The sequence below is a fragment of the Alexandromys fortis genome, unplaced genomic scaffold (assembly GCF_014885135.2).
Source record: "Alexandromys fortis isolate MF-2015 unplaced genomic scaffold, M_Fortis_MF-2015_v1.1 scaffold_2_1_26212458, whole genome shotgun sequence".
Classification (NCBI taxonomy): domain Eukaryota; kingdom Metazoa; phylum Chordata; class Mammalia; order Rodentia; family Cricetidae; genus Alexandromys; species Alexandromys fortis.
Window position 1 is genome coordinate 18,675,579 of NW_026067930.1, and position 22,207 is coordinate 18,697,785.

Consider the following 22,207-nt stretch of genomic DNA (forward strand, 5'->3'; position numbering starts at 1 on the left):
ACACCCTGATGAGATCTGAAAGCTGCATTATCCTATGGCTATAGAAACACAACTCTAGAGGGGTAGTTGGATACTATGTCCTCTTAGCTGAATAATAATAGTAGGCCGACCCCCTACTTACACTTGTAAGTAGGGGCTTGTAAGTTCATCAGCCATGTATTCTTGGCCACATTTACACTACCAGACGTGTGCTTCCTCTTATAGAGTGTGTCTGAAACCCAAGCAGAGAGTGATTGGTTACGCACATCACATTTATGCCACGATTACACCCAAGAGGCATCTTGCCACACTGGTCATTGCCATTCATTGGGTTCACAGCTGAGCAAGACTGTTTGACTCTTTATCTCAGCAGCCTACATAGCACCTTCCAATACTATGCAATCTAGCTAGCTGCATATTCACTATTACTAACTTGATTTTCAGAGATCAGTACTTTTCATAGACATGCAAACTCAGTTCTAGAGGGTGCCATCTATGTTCCGAAACTATCAAACTGTGAACTATAATAACCACCTTGGAATTTGGGGCTGTTCCATCTAGTAGGTCTACTAGAGCGTTTAAATAAAAGTTCCAAAGTGGTAGACTTCTTCACAGTTCTGTTATTACTAGTTAGTGAGTCTCCTGAGTCATATTTTGGTCCTTGAAATTTTATATCCAGAGCGTTCTAGAAGATCTGAGAAACTGGGCAAGGGGTGGGGGTTTGCGGGCGCTAACTTGCTTCCCTGAGTGGATTAAATGACACCCTCTGTAAGATCATTCTCTACGAGTCTGGCTTAGTGGAAAGCTGCAGACAGGGTGGAAATTGGGAGCTTGTGACACACTAAATTCAATTTAAGTTGCCCAGAAGTGTGGAGAGCATTTACTCACAAGCTGGAGGCAGACATCTAAGAAGCAGATGGTCCTAGTGAGTCACATGTCGGAGCACCATAAAGGTCACACGCAGCGTAGAACCCTCTTTCAATGTAAAGATTGCCAGAACGAATGGACCCATTGGTTCTGGGAAGCCAGGGTACCTCTTTTTTGGAAGGCATCTTGCCTAGCATTTCAGGCAGGCCCTGGGCTTTGACAGAATGGATTTCTGTGGAGCTCAGGTTGCACCATGACTCTTGCACTATCTGCCTCTGCGAATCTCAGTTCCCTCATCTGCAGAGTGAAAACATGAACTCCACATTCCACACAGGGGACATCAGTCTGGAGGGAAGGGAAGGAGGTAGATTCTAGAGATATCCTGGGCACATTTGCCTGATGCTCTCTGCAACCTAGGGAGATTGCTCAGCGTTGGAACTATAGAAGGTGTAATGGAGGAATAGAAGATTCTTTCCATCTTCTGTTCATCTGTGTGTGGAGATATTTCCCTTTCTGGAGTTAAAGGTTTACTAGAACTCACAGCTGTTCATTATTTTAATGTTTTCATGTTGAAAGTTTCAGTGTTAAAAGAAAACACATGCTGGGTGGTGGCGGTGCAGGCCTTTAATCCCAGCACTCAGGAGGCAGAGGCAGGAGGATCTCTTTGAGCTTGAGGCCAGCCTGGTCTACAGAGAGAGTTCCAGGACAGCTGAAACTACACAGAGAAACCCTGTCCTGGAAAAAAAAAATAAAGAAAAGACTTTTTAAAAAATGCAATATGATTGTGTTATATTAAAATATGTTTCACTCCTTTGTGCTAGTTGATATTAAAAACTAAAAGAGAGTCAGTGAGATTGTTCAGTGAGGATGTGTGCCGGCTGACTTGAGTTAGTCCATGGGACCTGTGAAAGGATGCAAAGAGGACTGGCTCCATCGAGCTGTGCTCTGACCTCCCCATGTGTGCTGCAGAGCCGCCCATGATGTCTGCCCAACAGCAGTGAAAAAATCTAGACAGAGAAGAAGAGACAGAGCCAGGGTCACCAGAAATGGTAACTGGAATTTTACCAGATCTGGACCACTCTGGATTACATTACTTTAAACCCTTAAGACCCTCTATAGAATCACTTATTTTCCATCTTAGAGGATATTACTGTACTAGATTGTGGAAGGCGGTTCAGTGGTCTCTCCTGATCCCAGGAGAAATCTGTTCTATGACTCCTAGTACATGTCTGCCATGGCAATTGGCACTCTTCTGATACACCTGTCTGCCTTTTCTGATACACTTGTAATTATAAGATACAATTTAAGAAATTAGCAACAATCACTAGTGATAAAATACATCAGTTAGGAGAGCATGCTGTAAAAAGCTATATGAATGTGATCTCTCTTAACTACTGTGCAGACACACTGGCTAAAAGTATGACTTACGTCTTGAGCAGAATGGAACAGGGTAGCAATCAGTTTCATTATGCAATTTAGAATAGCAGTTTCAAGTTTGTAAGTCACTGGTTTTTGGAATCTCCCATTGATATGTTTTGGGTTGTTGCTAACCAGATAACTAGAACTTCAGAGAGTTAAACTTCTGCTGTTCTGGGTCAACATGGGAATTCTAAAAAATGTTAATAAAGATTTCTATGACATTTAGCTCTCTAGAGTGGCTAGAGTTTATAATCTAAAGATTTAAATTAGTTTTCAAGATGTTGAAAATCTCCCTAGAAGGCAGAAAACAAATTTGAGAGTGGGAAAGAATATTGGTTGGTTAAAAAAAAAATCCCTCACTTGACCTTTTCTGTGCGGCAGATACTAACTTCCGGTTCTAATTACGTTGTTTACAACCTGTTTTTCATTTTGGGTGGCCATTTGAACTGACTTTGTTTTTCTGTCCCTCGTTTCTTGCTGCCATTATTGTCAGCCACACCCAAGGCCAACAGTGAAGATAGGGTGAGGAGCTGCAGCTCTATCCTTAAGAATGGGGATATATTAGACAGAAGAAGAACAGGAAGTGGCATAATTTAAATATGTGTGTACGTGTGCGTGTGTGCTTGTGTGTGTGTGCATGCATGTGCGCTTGTGTGTGAGCGTATGTTTCTGTGCAGGCAGAGACCAGAGGTGTCAGATCCCCGTGGGGCTGGAGTTAACAGGCACTTGTAATCTCCTTGAAAAGCAGTCTAAGAATTGACCTCTAGTCCCCTGCAAGAATACTATGCACTTTTAAGCACAGAGCCATCTTCCCAGCCCTAGAAATAACATTTTGTAAAGGAGAAGGAAAAGTGCTTCTAATTCCAGTCGTTTATGCCACTCTCTCCCTAATCCTGAAGCAATAGGGTCTACTTTTGGTTTGTTTGTTTTTTTGTTTGTTTGTTTGTTTTTTATGATGAGTGATAAACAACTTGTTGGCATTAGTAGTTTCCCATGTTTTGATTTCTAGAAATGTTTAACATCTTTCCTGTTTAGTATTGCTGGAAAGTTATACATCAATACTTTCTGGTATAAAAATTGCTCATTGTATACTGAGGAGAACAGCTTAAATGTGATTATAAAGAACTTTACAGATGTGGAATGACCTCCTGTGACCTGAGGACCACCTTACTGCCTTCCGCACCTTATCTGTGTCCCTCTGTTCATACAGGGACCTCAGATTCACAGTCACACCTTTCTCTGCCACAACCATTGGCCTTCATTTTTAAGTGGGAACATAGACTTTACTGTTTATTCTGCCCATTCTTGTGATCTAAGACCAACCTTACTAAGACAGAGGCCATAAACACTTGCTGAAAACTCCACCTACCCTGTGACCTGCCTGAGGACTGTGTTCACCTTCCAGTCTCCTGTCTGCCCCTTCCATTGGGTAGAGATCCTAGGCTTTCACAAGCTCAATAGGACCTATGTTTAAAGAATAAATAGCTTTCTTTTTAAGATTTTTTATTTATTTATTTATTTATTTATTTTTTTAACTAAATTTTATTTTACATACCAACCACAGGTTCCCCTCCCTCCTCTTCTTCTGTTCCCTCTCCCCAAGGAATGAATATTGTTTATAATGAATGTCAATAGCTTGTGTTTTTCAAGCACTCTTATATTTACTTATGTATTTATTTATTGTGTGCCTATGAGATGAGAGAGAGATAAAGAGAGTAGCACTCATGAGGAGGTCAGAATGTAATTTGTGGTAGTCTGTTATTTCCCTGTGCCACAATAGGCTTCAAGGGTCAAACTCAGGTGGTCAGGCTTGGGGACAAGCACGCTCATCTCCCTGGCCCTCAAACATGACTTTTTTGTCTTTCTGTCCTTGCTCAATAACTCAAAATAATAGTTGAGTTGACATATTTTCAACCTGTATGTGAGATGGTATGGTTAGATGAAAATATTTGGGGGAAGATTATAAAGATACATCTTTAAAATGTCATTTCAAAACAATCTCCAAGGTGAAGTTCCCTCTTATTAAGTTGCTATGATCTAATTAGAGCAATGTTCGAATGTTACCTCCAGTGTCTGTCTGGGTGTTTTAGGATTTCAACTTTAATACCATTTGACAGAACTGTGTGTATGTGTGTTTTTCTGTCCCCGTAGGAATGGAAGACGTGACCTGTGACAGAACCGAGTTCTTGAGCAACTATCTGACTAACGTGGATGATATTACTTTAGTTCCTGGAACGCTAGGAAGAATTCGATCCAAATTTAGCAATAATCCTAAGTGTAAGTTGGTTCTTCAAATCTTAAGTAGTTCAACTAATAATCAACGGAAAAGGTAAAGGCTTGTTCTCTGAAGCTAGAGAAATTTTAGTTGGCCTTCAGTTTTTCTCATCTGATGATAAAGACTTGTAATCTATGAAGATTCTTGGTGAACATTAACCAATGGGTAATTGGTTAACTGGACAGGAACCAAGAGTGGTTCTGGGCACAGAGCAGCAGTGACCGAACATTTGCTCTTATTTTTATCATATAGAAATCGCACTTAATTTGAAGCATGTTTACAACATAAATATCTATTTATAGGGGTGAGTTTTCTGGCATCAAGGACAGACTGATCCCTCTGGTGAAGATAGAGTTTCACGGTAGACAGAACCAACATGCGTACCTTCAAGTTCCCTAGTACCTCCTGGCTCTTTCCTTTTCTCAAAGTGCAAAGGAGAGGAAACATACTACATTCTTAGAGTGTTAACTATTCTGAAAAATTGGAAATTCAAAAAACCTAGAAGAAGTATGAGTCTTTGTTTGAACCTGTTTTGCGTGTTGAGGGTGTGATATGCCACTAACACAAACCTTCAGTCTGTCTCACTGCCGTCTAGATTTTGAAAACCATGTGGATCCTCTTTTAAATTCTTAAAAATCATTGTATATATTAGTGGTGCATGGCATTATGTCACATAGGGCATTTTCATATGAGCCTATATCCTTCGTTTTTAAATATATATAGTTTTACTTCAGACATGCTACGTTAAAATAGAATGTTCAGAATAATAAACCACTGACATCAAGCCCAAAGCTTTGGAAACTTAAATTTTTCCTAAGCTATGTCCTTAAGTCAACACAAATGGGATGTATTCCAGGGTCAATGTTGTGAAATCAACAAAATATTGGTGTTTCTTACTTTTTTTCCATGTCCTTTTCTGTCCTTTGTAGCCCCAGCACCTTTGCTCCCTTGGACTGGATCCGAGCCTTTACCTCTTTATTTAAGCCCTTGGGTTTGAAGGTTCATTTCTTCATTTCAAAAAGCATTTCTGACATCTGTAAATGTAACGGGGAGACTGCGTAGATGAGCTTGTTGGGGACCTTTGGGATCACAATACCAATAATGAAATATTTGTGCTCTCCATTCATTTGGGGAGAGACAGTGCGGTGGGCAACGAAGAATACAAGGGTGGCCTTATGCTGCTGTTCGCTTTGCAGCTCTTCCAGGTTCTCATTGAGACACTGGACAAGCCTCTTCAGCACTGTGGCTCAGCTTCCTCAGGCATAGACTAAGGGTTGTGGGATGATTGAATGAGAGAGTGTGTAAATGTAATTTCGTTGTGTTTAATCTGTAGTCAAAGCTCTGTGTTGAATACAAAGATGCAGTCTTGGCTTTATCATTGTCTCAGATGAATACGAACACAATTTTATTAAGTCCCTCCAGTATCCTTGTGTGATATATATTGCCATTCTATTTATGGGCAGTAGAAGTCAAGGGCAGAGAAAGGGTTGAAGGAACTGGCTCAGAGGTGGCCGTAAATGGCAGGGAGAGCTAGGGTTAGAACCTGCATTTGCTGATTCTTTTAAAAACTTTAACTATATCTATTTATTGTGTTTATACGTATGTATGTATAGATATACAACAATGCCATTTGCCATCGCCTCTGTGTGGAGATCAGAGGACAGAAAATTTGTGGGAATTAGTTTTTCCCTCTAACATTTTGGTCCTGGGAATGAAACTCAGGTTGTCAGGCATGGTGGCAAGTATTTTACTGGCTGAACCATCTGGCCAACCCCACTTGCTGATCCTTAATTCTCATTCAAAATGGTCTGGGTAGGATGAAGTGATGATCAGTAAAAGCGGAAGCACTGGTATTTCCTAAGAATTTTCTGGGATGTGCCTAAGGATGAGATTGTTCCATGTTGTTAATTTCTTTAAAGCAGCAGTTCTCGACCTGTGGGTCACAACCCTCTTTTTAAACCTCGATCTCCAAAAATACATTGCGATTCATAACAGTAGTAAAATTACAGTTATGAAGAAGCAACACAAATAAGTTTATGAGTTGCATCAACATGAGGAACTGCATTAAACGGTTGCAGCATTAGGAGAGTTGAGACCACAGCTCTCACCTATCAAAGGACAAGGGTTTATTCTGTTTAGTTTCTGGAAAGACTGTGATTCACAAGGCCAATGAGTGCAGAAGTGCGGGGCGTGGCTGGCTCCCTGGGACCTTGTGCTGTGCTCCTTCGTGCAAGATCCTACACCTTCTAAAACCACTTGGCTGAGTGAGACCTCTGATAGCCCCCTGTATCCTGGCATCCTTACGAATGATCAGACAGAAAGGGCCCAAAGCTCTCAGAGAGAAATAGGTGCACAGCATGGACTCAGTTATTATTACCGTGATTGCTTGCTTTCCGTGAAATGCAGCTCTTAAAACCTAAGTAGAATGGAATCAACGCTTTTACCTTTGGATTTCAGAGCTTTAGGACTAAGGTTCTGAAGACAGTATTTCGCGTGTGCATGTGTATACTTTGAGGGAACCCGCATTTCCCTCAAATATGAACAATTGTTTGATTGTTTATTGAGTGCTTACTAAGCACCAAGCCCTGGGGATTACAGCAGCGAAGGATATGCACAAGCTCCGCTGATGTTTCTGCCCCTGGGAGGCCTGCCCTGGGAAAGCCGGATCTCTCCTGAGTACTGCTTTTCCTCTTCTCCTGATTCTATAATGACAGATTGAGGCAAACCTCTTCTTTAAAAAAAAAAAAAAACCCAAGCGGCCTACAATCTCTTTTTCCGCACAGTCTGTACCGAGGGGCACCCCGACAATAAGATCCGGCACACAGGCACACCCATCATTTACATAGGTGTACTTTAAGCTGATTTGAGTGTAGGCTGAAATAGTCTTTGTCTCCTGGTTGTGAAAAAAAAAAAAAGAAAAAAAGGCAGCACACACTTGAGCCTGCAGCTGGAAAGGAGTGCTCACCTATGTAATTAGACCTCTGATGTCACCACAGAAACAGCTCGCTTGCTGCCTTAGGAAACTCATCTTGCAGCAAAGGGTTGCTTGTTCCAAAACCTTGCAGAGAAACAGGAAATGACGCTAATAAAAGACCCCTGAAAACGACCAGCTCAGTTCCTGACATGTAATTGCACACAAACTCAAGTGGGTGCTGCACAGGACTCGGCTGGGAAAGGCTGAAGCAGGTTACCTGGCGGTCCTCCTGGTGCTGCGGGAGGAGGACCGACTTTCCTTCTAGGTGAGGAGCCCTGCATCTTGCAGGGCAGATTGCTGCAGGATGCATGCTACTTGTTGCCCGCCCTGTCGCTGAAGTATTAAACACCTGTACTCAATTATGCATTCGTTCAACACGACACTGAATGGGGTGGAAGCGTTAAGTCTCTTGCTGTAAAAATCACCTCTCTTCATGATTGCGTTTTGATACTTTTCTCCCTTTCTTTGCACAGATGACCCTAAAGCCATTATTGCTAATCTTACGGTAAGTGTTGCAAACCGCTAGGCCTCTGCCCTTGGAGCAGCTGCGATGCGCTCACCTTCCCATGTTTGCCTTCCCTGTGGGTGGTTAGGAACAATTTCCTCACTGACCTGCGGTCCTGTGTATTTGTTTCCCCTAAGCTTTCAAAACTTCTGGCCCGTGGTCAACTGTAGACTCCCCAACGGTCTTGGTGATGACACAAAATGAAGCTTTGTTCTTCCTATTAAGCTCAGAAGTGTTTGCTCATAATTAATCAGCTCTTCACTCACTCTGAAACAGATCTGTCCCCGTCTTATAGGCCCCCTCCATCCCGCAGGTAGAGACTTCAAAGCGCTTGAACACCCCATCAGATAGGCCTGTATGCCTCTTCTGCTCTCTTCCCACTCTTTCTCCCTCTCCTTGACTTGAGGCAAGTGGGGGAAAGCCTTGAGTTTGGAACCACCCACAGTTTTGGGCTCAAGAGTCAGGAATTTATCTCAAAAATACCCCAGGTTCTCTGATAACCTCTGATCTCTTTCTATAACTGTCTACCTCCCTTGGAACCTATTTGCTTGTAGCATAAATTATTTAATAGGGGATAGCAAATTCCATTTATTCACTAACTGTCTTCTTGTTGGACTAACACTGCCTTCAACTCTCAGGACACAGACTAGCTAAGATTTTTTTTTGGTAGAAAACATCCCTCTGTAACACCAATATTCACTTGTATTTCAGTGTAAAAAACCCGATCAGCACTTTAAGCCTTACATGAAACAGCACCTTCCCAAACGTTTGCATTATGCCAACAACAGGAGAATCGAGGATATCCATCTGCTGGTGGATCGTAGATGGCACATTGCAAGGTAAAATGGGGAGCCTGTGTCTGTCTTTTCAAGCACTTTCCTGTCATCTGGGAACCCTTTGGTTCTTGGTCTTTATTAACAAAAATCTGGATTGGAAATAATCTCATTTGGAAATTTTTGTATAGTAAATAATCTATGAGACGAGAAACAATACATCTCAAGTTTCTTGGTCTTTTCTCATAAATTTCTGTGCACAAGTTTTATGGAGACAGTCTGGATATTTTTTTTCTGCTTGAACAACTCGAAATACAACTAAGGCCTTGCTGATGTGGTCTTGGTTGACATGATTGCCTATAGCTGTGTTTGTAGAAAGTCCCTGGAAATGTTAGTCTTGAAACCTCTGTTGCTGTGGACATGTTTTACATTGCTTAAAACACAACTGATGTCTGCCTTCTTCTGAACTCCAGAAGGCTCTCCCAGATCATGAGAACCAACCACCCTTTGCTTTCGGATCTGATGCAGAGCTGGGACTTCTGCCACTTCTAAAGAGTCAATGACCGCAGATTTAGTCATTTTTAGGAAGACCTAGAAGTAGAGTATTCTCATGCATTTTTTGCTTTAACTCTGACATTAAGACAAGCCTATGAATATGCTTGTAGTGCTAATTGAATGACTATGCTGGATACTTGAGCTGGGCAGTAGTTTATAATAGTTAATGGCTAAACATGGGATGATAATGAAAAATGTTGGTCTTCTAGGAGCTTTGTCTCAACGCGAAATACTTGGACATTTAATCTACTAACTGTAAAAGACCAAATAGTTAAATATGTGGGATTATGCAAAGACAGATACGAAACCCATATTCTACACTGGAACCATGTAGAACAGACAGGATTCCATGTGAAAACATTATAGAGATGTGCCCAAAATATCTTGGCTGACTATGTCCTCTGTTGTGGCACCTAGGGAGAGAAAAAACGATGCAGTTGTCTAGTTTATATGAAAAACCTGTGTCTTGGAGCAGAAATTAAGTGAAAGATGACACTAGTTGAGCAAACAAGGCAGGTGCTAACTCTTCTGAAGTTCACTCTTGCATTGTTGAGTTATTACACACACGAATCACTATTCTAAATCAAAGTCACTCTTGGGTGGAAACCTATTCATTAGATTTCTTTGTTTTCCCAAGCATTAGTATGTACTCTGCCTGTAGTTAGGCAATACTTGAATTATTAAGCATCAAAATTTTGGGTGGTAGAAGAGTTCACAAAACAGTTCTGTAAAAGGTGTCTTTGTGTCACAAAAGGTAACTTTAAGCGATTGTAATATCTTGCAGGCAATATTTTCATTGTATTTTCATTACTTCTAAATACAGGTTCTAGGTGAGGCCATACTTTTGTTAGCTATGCCTTGGTTAGTGTTAAATTGGCCACTTTATGAACTCTGGTCTTACTATCCTGCTAGGTAAGTTTGCATACAAATATTTTTATAGAACACAGATCTCCACGAATTGATTCTCCACAAATTGATTCAACATCGCATGTTGAAAAATGCCTTCTGTGTCTTGAGACTGAGCCTGGTGAACACCTAGCAGGGAGAGCTCTTCAGTCCAAGCAGGAGTCATGGAGAGTCCAGGGACTTCTTTTCAAAATTTCCCCTTTAACCTGGGGTGATATGCAAGGCAATAACACCAGAGGAATGAACAGAAGTAGCTATCATTGCTATTGGAATGCTGCAATTAAGACGGAGACAACTGAGCTTTAGACAGGCCTTTTCAGGGATCCTATGTACTCAAATTTGCTTTCTATCAGCATGATTTGGGGCAGAATCCTAACTGATCATAAAATTGTTTCAATGTAGGAAACCTTTGGATGTTTATAAGAAGCCATCAGGAAAATGTTTTTTCCAGGGTGACCATGGCTTTGATAACAAGGTCAACAGCATGCAGGTATGACCCCAAGACTGAATTGAAACTGAGTTCTCGGCAGGGGTGGATGGGGGAGAAGGGAATCGCAGAGACCTTGCTCATGAAAGCAGGGATGGTTAACTAACTATGTTTCTCTTCTTTTCTTTTGGAAGACTGTTTTCGTAGGTTATGGCCCAACTTTTAAGTACAGGACGAAAGTGCCTCCATTTGAAAACATCGAGCTTTACAATGTTATGTGCGGTAAGTCACTTGTTCAACCAAACTCGATGAATCAATCTTTGGCCAGTGAATTTCCTTACTACTAGAAAAAGAAATGAGGAGTCTATTTTCTACAACCTCCTCTCACAAAAAAAAAAAAAAAAGTAACTTGCCCATTGGTTCAAAGGACAGAATGTCACCCCCTTCTAAGGCTTCTTTGTGTCCCTTCAACAGTTGACTAATGGGGAGTTTTCATAGTGTTGCTGTTGGCAGCCGTTGGCTGATCCAACATAGCATTACAGTTCGACACCGTTGGTCAGAGACCTGATGAAGCAAGAGTTCCATGCCGGCAGAGCGTTCCCCTACCTCCCTCTCTCACATTGCAGCCCAGTGAAAGCTTGGCCAGCTTGCATCCCAGCCAGCTATTTATGTGTTCCTAATTATTTTTCTTCTTTGAGCTTCTCGTTGCTGAATGAGGACAGCTTTTCCTATTTAGTAAGGGAGTGCCAGTCTGGTGGTTAGAGGGGGAGACTGAAAGTCGGGTCTCCTGGGTTCTTTCCCTAGGTTGGCTGCTTGCTCGCCACTGTCCCGCCTCTCGGCTTAGGCAAGTCACTGTACGCCCACTTGGCAACCATTCACTTGCTGTGAAGTCAGCCCGTTCATCCCTTGGTAGCCCGTCAAGGCACATGGCCAAAAGCTACTCATGTCCTCACACTTTTGTGGAGTGCGGTAGATGGTAGGCTGTGGGTATTTATTGATTATGTCTTATTTCAAAATTTGGGTCTAAAAAGTCTAGAGAAGTGCACAGGAGGGTGATGGTACCAATATTGTCATCCATATGGGCAATGGCTGAGTAAACTACTTCTCCATGCAGGGTTTTGGGGAATGTCTGTATTTGTGCTCTAGCAATGAACAGAGCTATTTCAAGAAGTGTTAACAAGGCATTGTGAGGTCAGAAAGGTTCAGAAGGTGTGTTAGGAGTGACAGATATGCTAACTTAGTCCAGTTGTGGTTTGTGTTCAATATTTATAGACTCCTGGAAGGTGAAAGGCTTTGGCTCTTACCATAGTTCATCTGAGAACAAATAAGAACCACCTGTATCTCTTCCTTTCTTTTCTTCAGATCTCCTAGGATTGAAGCCGGCTCCCAATAACGGGACCCACGGAAGTTTGAATCACTTACTACGGACAAATACCTTTAGGCCAACCATCCCAGAGGAAGTTACTAGACCCAATTACCCAGGGATCATGTACCTCCAGTCTGATTTTGACCTGGGCTGCACCTGTGATGATAAGGTAGAGCCAAAGGTAGAAATGATCTTTGTACTTTACCGTGGAGATATTTGTTTGGTGTATAAAGCATTGTCTAGGGGAGCTTTCTGTGATAATAGCATTGACTACTGCCCCTGCTGTCCAGAATGGAGCCAGTGACTGGTTACGATGGAGGGATGAAAGTTTTAATTTCATTCTTTTAAATTTAAGTACTATTAAAAGCTGAATATGGCTCACGGCTACCATCTCAGACAACACAGGTCTGGAGGTTGCCCAGGTGAGGTGCAGGTCCACTCTCGGAATGCTGCAGCTGGCGCTGGCGAGGGACAAGGACAGCTCTCTTGCTCTGCTCTTATGACCTGTGGTCCAGCCCTTCTACCTGCCACAGGTGACTAAGGGATAGCATGGTATCTCTCCCAGGATCACGCCACCATATGGGGAGGGGGCTGGGCCAGATTTCCCACGCTCATTCTCAGAACCGCCTTCCCTCTCCCCCCACCCCAGCCAACTGTGCTGCCCATGCAAGGAGCAGCGGGGAGTGCATCCCCACCAGTGCTTCTAGCAGCAGAAATGAACCAATGCTTCCACAGGGTTGAAGGGTTGAGAAGATGCTTGCATAAAGCAAGGACGTTATTCCACTTTTATAAGCTGTCTAATTATAGATTTAATTATGAGGGTTTTTTTATTAGCTTCAGAAAAATGGACAGTAATTCTCCTATTGTGCAATCTTTTCCCCTTACCATCGGTCCCCTCTCAGGATTCCCAGGGCCATAGGAGCCAGAGTTTTGTAGGCTCTAGAATAAGAGAAATTCAATTAGCCCTTCCTTCCCATCCCCACATTTATCTCCTTCCTACCTTTGCTCTTGATAAGAATCTGAGAGGCTAAGGAGTGAAGGGGAGGCAAGGCTCAGAAGCTGGAGGTGTGAGGCTGCCAAAATTAATAAAATCAATAGGAACCAACTTACCAAGAGGATCACAAATAGACATTTTGAGGACTCTGTCCTTCCTTCCTTCCTTCCTTCCTTCCTTCCTTCCTTCCTTCCTTCCTTCCTTCCTTCCTTCCTTCCTTCTTTCCTTTCCATTCTCTCTCTCTCTCTCTCTCTCTCTCTCTCTCTCTCTCTCTCTCTCTCTCTTGTTTCTTTCTATCAAGGCTTCTCCAACGCAGCATTAATTGGGACCCTGAAAGTCATGTTTAATTCTCATACTCGACTCTGTACTTTTACTTTGCTTATATATATAGCTTTTAAATAGTACGCAAAGTATCTTAACACATCTCAAAATAACCTATGGTATAGTTTTGCACATGGGAAATTTTTATGTGGCTGCTGTTGCTCTGAAGCCTGTGATTGTGTGATGCATCATTATTTCTGGGCTACATTCATGTGTATTTGCATCTGAACCTTTAGCTCACTTACTTTTCATGTTAGTTAGTTACATTTGATATATAAATAGATCACACTGTTTTTGTCAAGTTTCCTCTCTAAGAGCATTTAGTAATGTTCAAATATCAGGTTTACAGTTACTCAGAGGACATCATTGTAAATGGGGTTTTATGGTGAGTGCTCGAGGGTCTCGGGGATCCATGTCAGGTGCCATGCTGAGCAGCCATCTCTCAGGGTGGTTCCGTCATTCTCCAGAAGTGCAGAGTCATTACTGTTTGGATTTGAAAAAAGCCATTTTATATATTGGTTTGGTGGATAATTTTAGTGCAGACAGGAAGGAATCTGAGACCCAACATGTATGTGCTCCAGGTACTGCCTGGGAAGCTACCGTGATTGCACACAGCATGAAGGGAGAGAAACTAAGCCATGGGGAGGTTAACAAAGGTGCTCACAGACACAAGGGGGCAAGCTCGGGATGCAAACGGGAGTTAAAGCAGCAGCTGCCCAGGAGGATTTGACCACAGTGACAGACATGGAGTTGAGCAAGGCGCTGAATTGGAAGAAGGGGAAGGGAGAAAGAAAGAACCCCTCTGACGTGCCTTCTTTTCTCCTTTTCTGGTTTTCACATGGGAAGAACAAACTGGAAGAGCTCAATAAACGGCTCCACACCAAAGGGTCTACAGAAGGTAAGGGCGGCTTCAAAAACCAACAAAATGAGTTTACCGTCTAGTTTTTACAAATGGAAGACTGGAGCTGGAGAGACGGCTCGCTGCTCTTCCGGAGGACCATGCTCGCCACAGGGCACAGAACGGTGCCCTAGACATCAGCCCTTCTGCTTGTATCAAGTGGTGTCTCCTCTACCCACAGCTCACCAGTGCAAGGGAGACTCATGATGCCGATGGCGTCGAGTCTGTTCATCCCACTGGGGTGCTGTCCCGCAAGTTGCACGGCTGCAGGTTAGGACAGAAAAGAATTAGGAACAATAAGACAATCTATCAGGCAAATGCTTCCTTTGGATTTATCTTGTTTGTTTGTTTTGAGACAGGGTCTTACTATGTGGCTCTGGCTGTCCTGGAGCTAACTATGTAGACCAGGCTGGCCTCCAATTTACAAAGATCTGCCTGCCTCTGCCTCCCAAGTGTGGGGAGTAAAGGCATAAGCCACCATATCTAGCTCTTCCTCTTGACTTTGAAGTTCTGGAAAATTAGAAGGTAGAGTAGGAGCTTCTCTGAAGGTTTCTTGCAGTAGATGGGATGCTTTTCTGAGACAAAAGGGGGCTGGGTTGAGGAAGCAGGTAGAACAGCATGGCAGCCCTACATCGAGTGCTAACAACGCACACAGATTCTCCCAGAGCCGTCCCTCCAGCCGTCAATTTCCATGTGGTCTTGCTTATCTATTGCGTATGGTTCCCCGTCTGAATAAGCAGAGGTCGAGGAAGGCAGCAGCAGGTTTTATTTACTTGCCTTACTTCCTTTCTACAAAACATCTTCATCTTCCTTTTCTGCATCCCCACCCTTCCCCTTTTCCCTTTGATCAGCAAACACACAGGCTTTCTGGCGTGTAATTGGATAACACAGTATCACAGGCAGGACTTTGCTGGTGGAGGCTTTGCTCGTCCCCCACAGACTCTACAAATGACTCGAGAGTTTGGCGCCTAAATTTTAGTGTACTGCAGTGCCACGATAAAGTAACGACAGCAACAACAAAAACGCAAGTTGCCAGGGGGATGGGGTAGGGAGTACCATGATTTCCAAATGGCTAATTACTGAAGAAGCAGCACCAAGGTGCTCTTTACAAAAGCCAGCTGGTTGGTTCATTCCGACGGCTTTCCATGGACTCTCATACTGGCGCTGATGGAAACTCCACCTATTCTTGGTCCTAAACCATTTCCACCTGACTGATAATGTCTGCCTCTAGTCTGTTGCTGAGATGGCATTGTGTTCACGTGACACAATCACTCCCTTAATCCAGCACTTCCTACAAGCATGTAAGAGGCCTTGGGGCTGGTGAACCTGGGGCTGCCAGGGCTAGAAGGAGCTGTGGTTGGTGAGGTTACTTCTATGCAGCTTTGCACAGAGTTGATCCTAAGTGTCTTACATGTGTCACTGTTGAGTCCTGTCTGTCTGTCTGTCTGTCTGTCTGTCTATCTATCTATCTATCTATCTATCTATCTATCTATCTATCATGCAGCACGTGGCAACCACAGCCTCCCCTTCCTGCACTCCTCTCAGTCCCTCCCCCACCTTTCTTCCCAGATTCACCGCCCCTCCATTTCCCTTGAGAAAAGAACAAGACTCCCAGTGTTATCAACTAAACAGGGCCTAACAAGATGCAATAAGACTAGGCCCAAACCCTCTCGTCAAGTCTGGAAGAGGCAACCTAGCAGGAGGACAAAGGTCCCAAGAAAAGGCAAAAGAATCAAAGACACCCCTATTCTCACTGTTAGGAGTCCCACAAGAACGCCAAGCTACATAATCATACCATATTTGCAGACGACCTAACAGGGACCTGTGTGAAGTCTGTGGGGGCAAGTTTTGTGGGGGCAAGCCATATGTCCTCATTCAGTATTGTTGGGCTCTTATCTGGGTGCACTCTGGTTTGTCTTAAAGAATGGCACCACCGACAGTTTTCAGCCCTTGGTTTCCAAAGAACAGCAGAAACTCCTAGGGGAAAATCACAACAGCGGGATCAGTTAGTGACCTTTGCGTCACTGCGGAGGATTCCCTGTCAGCTCTAATTTGAGGCAGGAAAGAGTTATTTCAGCTCATGGTTTCAGTCTACTGTGAAGGAAAAGACATAACAGAATAGCTCGGTCCATGGTAGTGGTTGGAGCATGTGGCAGACAGGAAGCGCTGAGCAAGGCATTGAACCAGGGCCCTGGCTATCACCTTCAAAGGCCTGTTCCTAGTAACATACTTCTGCCAGCCAGAGGCACCGCCTTCAGATTCCTTATCCTCCCAATACAGCACCACGAGCTGGGGAAGGCATTCAAACGCCAGCCTGTGGGGACATTTCAGGCTCAATTCATGGCAGAAGCATATATACCTTTGGTCTGTTGATGGCCTACAGGAAACAACCTTTAAGGATATGAGAGACCCGGAATAAAACCAGCTATCATGTGAAAACCACTTCTTTGGCTAGATTCTGCACTTTGTGCAAATCTCTGTGTTCCCTCTTCTATGTCCCTTGAGTTCCATCTCCATCACCCTATTGGCTCTGTCTTATTTGTTTCTCTACAGCACTAAGGGGGCATCTTCGAGTCTGTCTCATGTATCGCACATCCAGGCTCCCATTCAAAATATCCAGTGTCTGCTACAGCAGAACCTTATGAATACAAATCACATGTGTGTATGTGTGTGCATGCAAGTGTGTGTATGTATGTGTGAGTGTATATGCACGCTCATGCCTGCATATGTATTGTATTCAGAGTAACTACTTTGACTTTCTGACTTCAGAGATGTATTGAGCCTTATAAAGCAGTTTATAAATCCAATATTCTATGTACAAATGTAACATAGTCCTGGTTTTGCTTATTGGTTTAAAGTAGAGATGCAGATGGCTGATATTTTATGGAATAAGTCATGTATAAGACTGCAGCATCTCCGTCTTGCTGTTGTAATGTCATACACTATGAAATAAGTCAGGCGTCTATGGAGAGCACATGTGAAAGCTGCCAATGCCAGTCGTGAAACAGCTGGAGTCTATTTGAGGGCAGAAAGTCTTAGATTAGTCTTAGGTGCTGGTTTGCTGTTAATGTGTAGATTGCTAGGCAATCAAAGCCTTTGTGAAATAAAGAGGAAGCAAACTGTCGTCTTAGGGACCGGTTTGCTGAAGTCAGACTATTTCTAGGTAGGTGGTAAATTCTGAGTCTGGGTTGCATAATGGCCGTTGTTTTCCGGTCACAAATAGTGGCAGGTTTGCTGTGCAATGAGAACTCATTTCTTTGTAATACTGAGTCAGCGGAGGAAGGAATGGATTTCAGGGAAAATGTTGACTCTCTTTACAGGCAATCCTGGCATTATAGCCAGAAGAGGAAGAACTACAACCAGCAATTACTGCCATAGTCTCTTCTCCATTGCTAGAAAACCCTTTGCATTTTCTTAAGCAAGGACACGCTATCACCTTTGTATGAAAAGGAACTCAAATCATTTTAATGCCTATGTATGTCTGGAACTTCACACACCATATGAAGTTAGTATATATAGCTTAATGGGTAGAAGAATTTTGACTATTGTTCAGAGATCTCTGGGACCTTTTCGAATCCTGAAATACTTCCTGTTCCTGTTGGCTTTTTTTTTTTTTTTTTTTTTTTATAGATTCAGTTGTGTTGTTAAAGAAGGGAGGTGGCATGCTTGTTTTCCGCAGTATGGGTGTGTATGTGCACATGTTACAGAAAGCATTTGGAAAGTAACCAGCTCCACAATCGCTTGTGATTTATCGTAGGACTCAAGGTCTTGATAGGCGCTCCATTTAAATAACTCTTACCTACCAGAGTACTTTGCTGCTGTTGAGGTTGAGTTTGGACCCTTTACTGACCAGCTAGAGCTATAACCATGGCTGCTCTGGGTGAGGACAGAACTTGGCACTTTCTAGTCTCTGCTTCTCAGTATGCAACAGTTACGAGTGATACAGGGCATTGGGAGGTCAAGGGTTGAGAGCAAGGGAGAGCTGAGCTGAGATTCAACACAAGCCCCTGCTGTCTTCTGAGAACACTCCTCGGAGATCAATCACCAGGAGCCACCGTCTCAGGCTACAGTGGTTGCTGGTCTCAGGCTACAGTGGTTGCTGGCCTGCTGACAGATGCGAACACTTGTTCTCACTGCAGAGTCCTAATGCCACCTTGGCAGGCGCAGCTCGGGCAGAGTTTGTGCTCAGGAAGAGTCGCTCTTTCATTCTAATAGAATAATGCAGCAGACAGCACCTGGCTGGAGATTACCCAAAAGACTAGGGGGACGAAGTCTAACTAGCTGGAAGTGAGGGCCTAGAGTTTGCGTCGGCCATACACCTGAATTATCACGTGTAAATTTACATCATCACTAGAGGTGACCCAGATGAGCCCAGGCTATCTCAAAATTCTATTAGGCAGGCTGCATGTAGACACCCAGATATATATTTTTCAGTTTGTTTGTCAACTGGTTACTAAGTACACATGTGATTGTTATTATCGGAGATAGACTTTATAAAACAGATTTAGCCCCTGTCTTCAGAAAGTGATTGTTCTGTTGCAAGATTTAGCAAGCAGATGAATTACAACAGAGTGTTTCTTGTTTGTGTGTGTGTGTGTGTGTGTGTGTGTGTGTTTCGACACAGGGATTCTCTGTAGCCCTGGTTGTCCCAGAAGTCACTCTGTGGACCAGGCTGGCCTCGAACTCACAAAGATGCCTGCCTCTGTCTCCCAAGTGCTGGGATTAAAGAGTATGCCACCACCCTCTGGCTTACAAAAGAATGCTTTCATGGCATTGGAAAGCAGAACGTGTGAGTAGAAGCGTGGAATCTGTTCCCTTGGAGGCTGAAATGGCAGTGAAGGACAATAGGTGCTTGGAAGGCAAAGAAGGAGGAAGGACAGAGGAAAAGGAAAGGATTTTTTTTTTTTTAGAGATTTTGTGGTAAATTTTAAGCATATGTTACTGTGGGAGTGAATGTTTAAGAAAGCAGAAAGGGAGAAGGGTTTTCATGTGGCTCCAAGACCGTCTGCTGGAGCCTGAATCAGGAAGCAGAGGCGGGCGAAGAAACACAAACTCCAGCCTGCATGACTAAACTTTGGAAGACAAAAAGAGTGAATTCTGGGGAAGTCCACACCACTTAAAAAGAATCGTCTCACGATCCTTTGCCAAATGTGGTATCGGGAGGGGAGCGCTGGCATAGGCTAAAATGCCGGGGCTGCTACTGTAAACAGGGGACTTGGGTGTGGAAGGAAGGCAGTGCCTCGAACTCTGCAGTAGGAACTCAGCCCGGGAAGACTCGGACTACACTAGATCCACATTAGGGCATCCCAAGAGGCTTGGCTCTAGGGAGGTGGCTCATTTGTAAAGTGCCTGCAGTAGAGGAAACATGAGGACCTATGTTTGGATGCCTAGGAGCCGTGTAGAAAAACCAGGCCTGGCATGCTTCTGTAACCCCGGCACTGGGGAGGGGGAGACAGCGCATCTCTAGACCTTCCTACCCAGTCTAGTTATTCAGTGAGCTCCAGGTTCTGTGAGAGACTCTATCTCAAAGTATAAGGTGTGTGTGTGTGTGTGTGTGTGTGTGTGTGTGTGAGAGAGAGAGAGAGAGAGAGAGAGAGAGAGAGAGAGAGAGAGAGAGAGAGAGAAATAGACAACTAATATCAACTCCTGGCCTTCATAATCATTAGCATGCACTTATGTTATACATATGTGTGCACAAACACACAGTATGAATTATGGGAAAGAAGCTGGTTAAAGGGTGCTACCGTGCTGTTGGACAGGAAGAAGTACTTCGAAAGTTCTATGACATAGTAAGGCAGCTATAGTAGGCCACATTCACGTAACTGTGTATTTCAGTACTACTCATAGAGAAAAATTTCAGTGTCCCAACATAAAGAAATCACACGGATTTAAGCTGATTACTCTTCCTATTCAATTCATCTGACCATTGCAAGTTTTTGCTAGAATCAGGTCTCATAAATACACACAACAATCATGCTCATTAAAAGTTTCTAAAAATTTTCAGAATCAAATCTTCAAAATGTCAATACCCTACATAGATTAAAAATCAAAGTAGATAAAATTAAAAATGAAACCTGGAGATTATGCTGCAGACACAGAGCTCGGGGGCTGACCTTGTGAAAGATATCTTAACGTGTGAAGACTGAGAGTCAAGTCCGTTTTGTGGTCTGAGTAGGAGCATTTTGTTAAAGAGAAATGCAGTGTGCGTTGACGAGAGACGCAATGTGTGGTTCTCCTGAGAGGTCCAAGGCTAACCGCTGGGCCATGCTGGGACCCGTGATCCGCGGTCAATGGCAAAGTCAAACCTAAATCTTGATTCCGAACCTCAAAATGTATTTTTTCTTGCAAAGATGATTTCTCTTCTTCCTCGCATGAATAATTATGCTACAAAAAGAGTTGGCTAGATTTTTTGGAGATCCGGGTGGGAATTCTGGTTGGATTTTTGGGAGGTTGTTGATGTCATTGTACTTTTTTCTTTTTCTCATAAGTTCGATGGGAATCGACAAAAAAGCAAATGGGATGATGATATGTTTGTCTTTTGGCTGTGTTCAAAAAGCAGCAGCTGTGTCAATAGCTCGAAGCTGTGGGATTGATTTCTGAAGCAAACCCAGTCTTTGTGTGTTGAGCTCAAGGGAGGGTAGAGATGGAGAGGCCTCTTGGGGAGGCTCCTCAGGCTGCCCTGCCAATCTCGCGTCTCATCTCCCCTTTTCCTCAAGTCTCCTTGCATTTTTTTTCCATTTTAAACTTTGGTGCTGTATTGTTTGTCAGGCACTGTTGGTTGTTAACCGCTACGCAAGGGCAACAGAAGTGAAGCGGTGAGTAGGTCACCCTGGTTTGAATATCATGGCAGCTTATGCCTGCTTGTAATATGTCTCATCTGCATTACCTCAGCCTGGGTGTGTACCAGAGACAGTGCAGCCTGTGCTACATGTTGGTTATAGACAGCAGGATTGTCACTGGACTGTAAGCTCCTTGAGGGTAGGGCTCTAAGCCTTTGTTCGGTATCTCTGCTCTCCAGGCCAAGCCCTGGTACAAAGAAAGAGCTTAGTAAATGTTCAAGGAAGGGATGTGCAAGGAACTGAGGGATAGGATTGGAGCTGGGGAGATAGCTCAATTAGCAATGTGTCTGCCACAAGTAACATAAGAGTTGGCATCCCCATCACACATGTAAAAAGTGAACATGGCAGTACACGCATGTAATTGAAGACCTGGGGCAGCAGAGACAGGTTGATCTTTAGGGCTCGCTGGTCAGCTATTCTAGTTAAATCAGTGAGTTCTAGATTTAGTGAGAGGCCCTGTACTAAAAACCAAGCTGGAGATAAACAGGGATATTTGGTGTTGACCTCTGTCCTCCATATGTGTGAACAAACACACGCCCATAGCATGAATGCACACATACATACACACACAGATACACACACATTCATTCGCAGCATGAATGCACACACACATACACGTGCACACACACACATCCATCATGAATGCATACTCTAAGTGACAGGAATGATGAGGAATAATATATATTATCCCTAGTAGAAAGGAAATCATATGCATCATATAGAATTGTTTATAACAGTTACAAGTGGGATGCTGCGAGCAAACCAGCCCCTGGGGAAAGAAAAGTTATTCTTGAAAATGCCAAGAAATGAGGAGGTCTGGAGGAAGGAAGAGCTGAAGACTGTAGTTCATCTCAACTGTTGTTTGGTGGGTACTCTAAGGAGGGGTGCCACAGGTGGACAGATGAGGGAGCAGGCTTCAGCTTGAGTCCTGAGGAATAGGCTAGTGTCTTAGTCACTCTTCCATTGCAGTGAAGAGACACTAGTGTAAAGGAAACATTTAATACTAATGTATGTGTCAGGAAGTGTGGCGGCTGGCATGACAGGTGTGTGCTGGAGAAACAGTTGAGAGCTTCATCCTGATCCATAGGTAGCAGGATATATATATATAT

At 43.4% G+C, this 22,207-nt stretch overlaps 1 protein-coding gene across 1 annotated transcript in view; it reads left to right on the forward strand.

The window, feature by feature from the left end:
• Window positions 1-22,207, forward strand: part of Enpp2 (ectonucleotide pyrophosphatase/phosphodiesterase 2) — a 79,618-nt gene that overhangs the window by 44,834 nt on the left and 12,577 nt on the right. Inside the window, exons 15-21 of the mRNA XM_050145223.1 lie at window positions 4,417-4,542; window positions 7,988-8,019; window positions 8,731-8,858; window positions 10,656-10,743; window positions 10,875-10,962; window positions 12,043-12,215; window positions 14,208-14,259. Coding sequence (XP_050001180.1) covers window positions 4,417-4,542; window positions 7,988-8,019; window positions 8,731-8,858; window positions 10,656-10,743; window positions 10,875-10,962; window positions 12,043-12,215; window positions 14,208-14,259 — 687 coding nt within the window. The remainder of the gene's footprint in view (window positions 1-4,416; window positions 4,543-7,987; window positions 8,020-8,730; window positions 8,859-10,655; window positions 10,744-10,874; window positions 10,963-12,042; window positions 12,216-14,207; window positions 14,260-22,207) is intronic.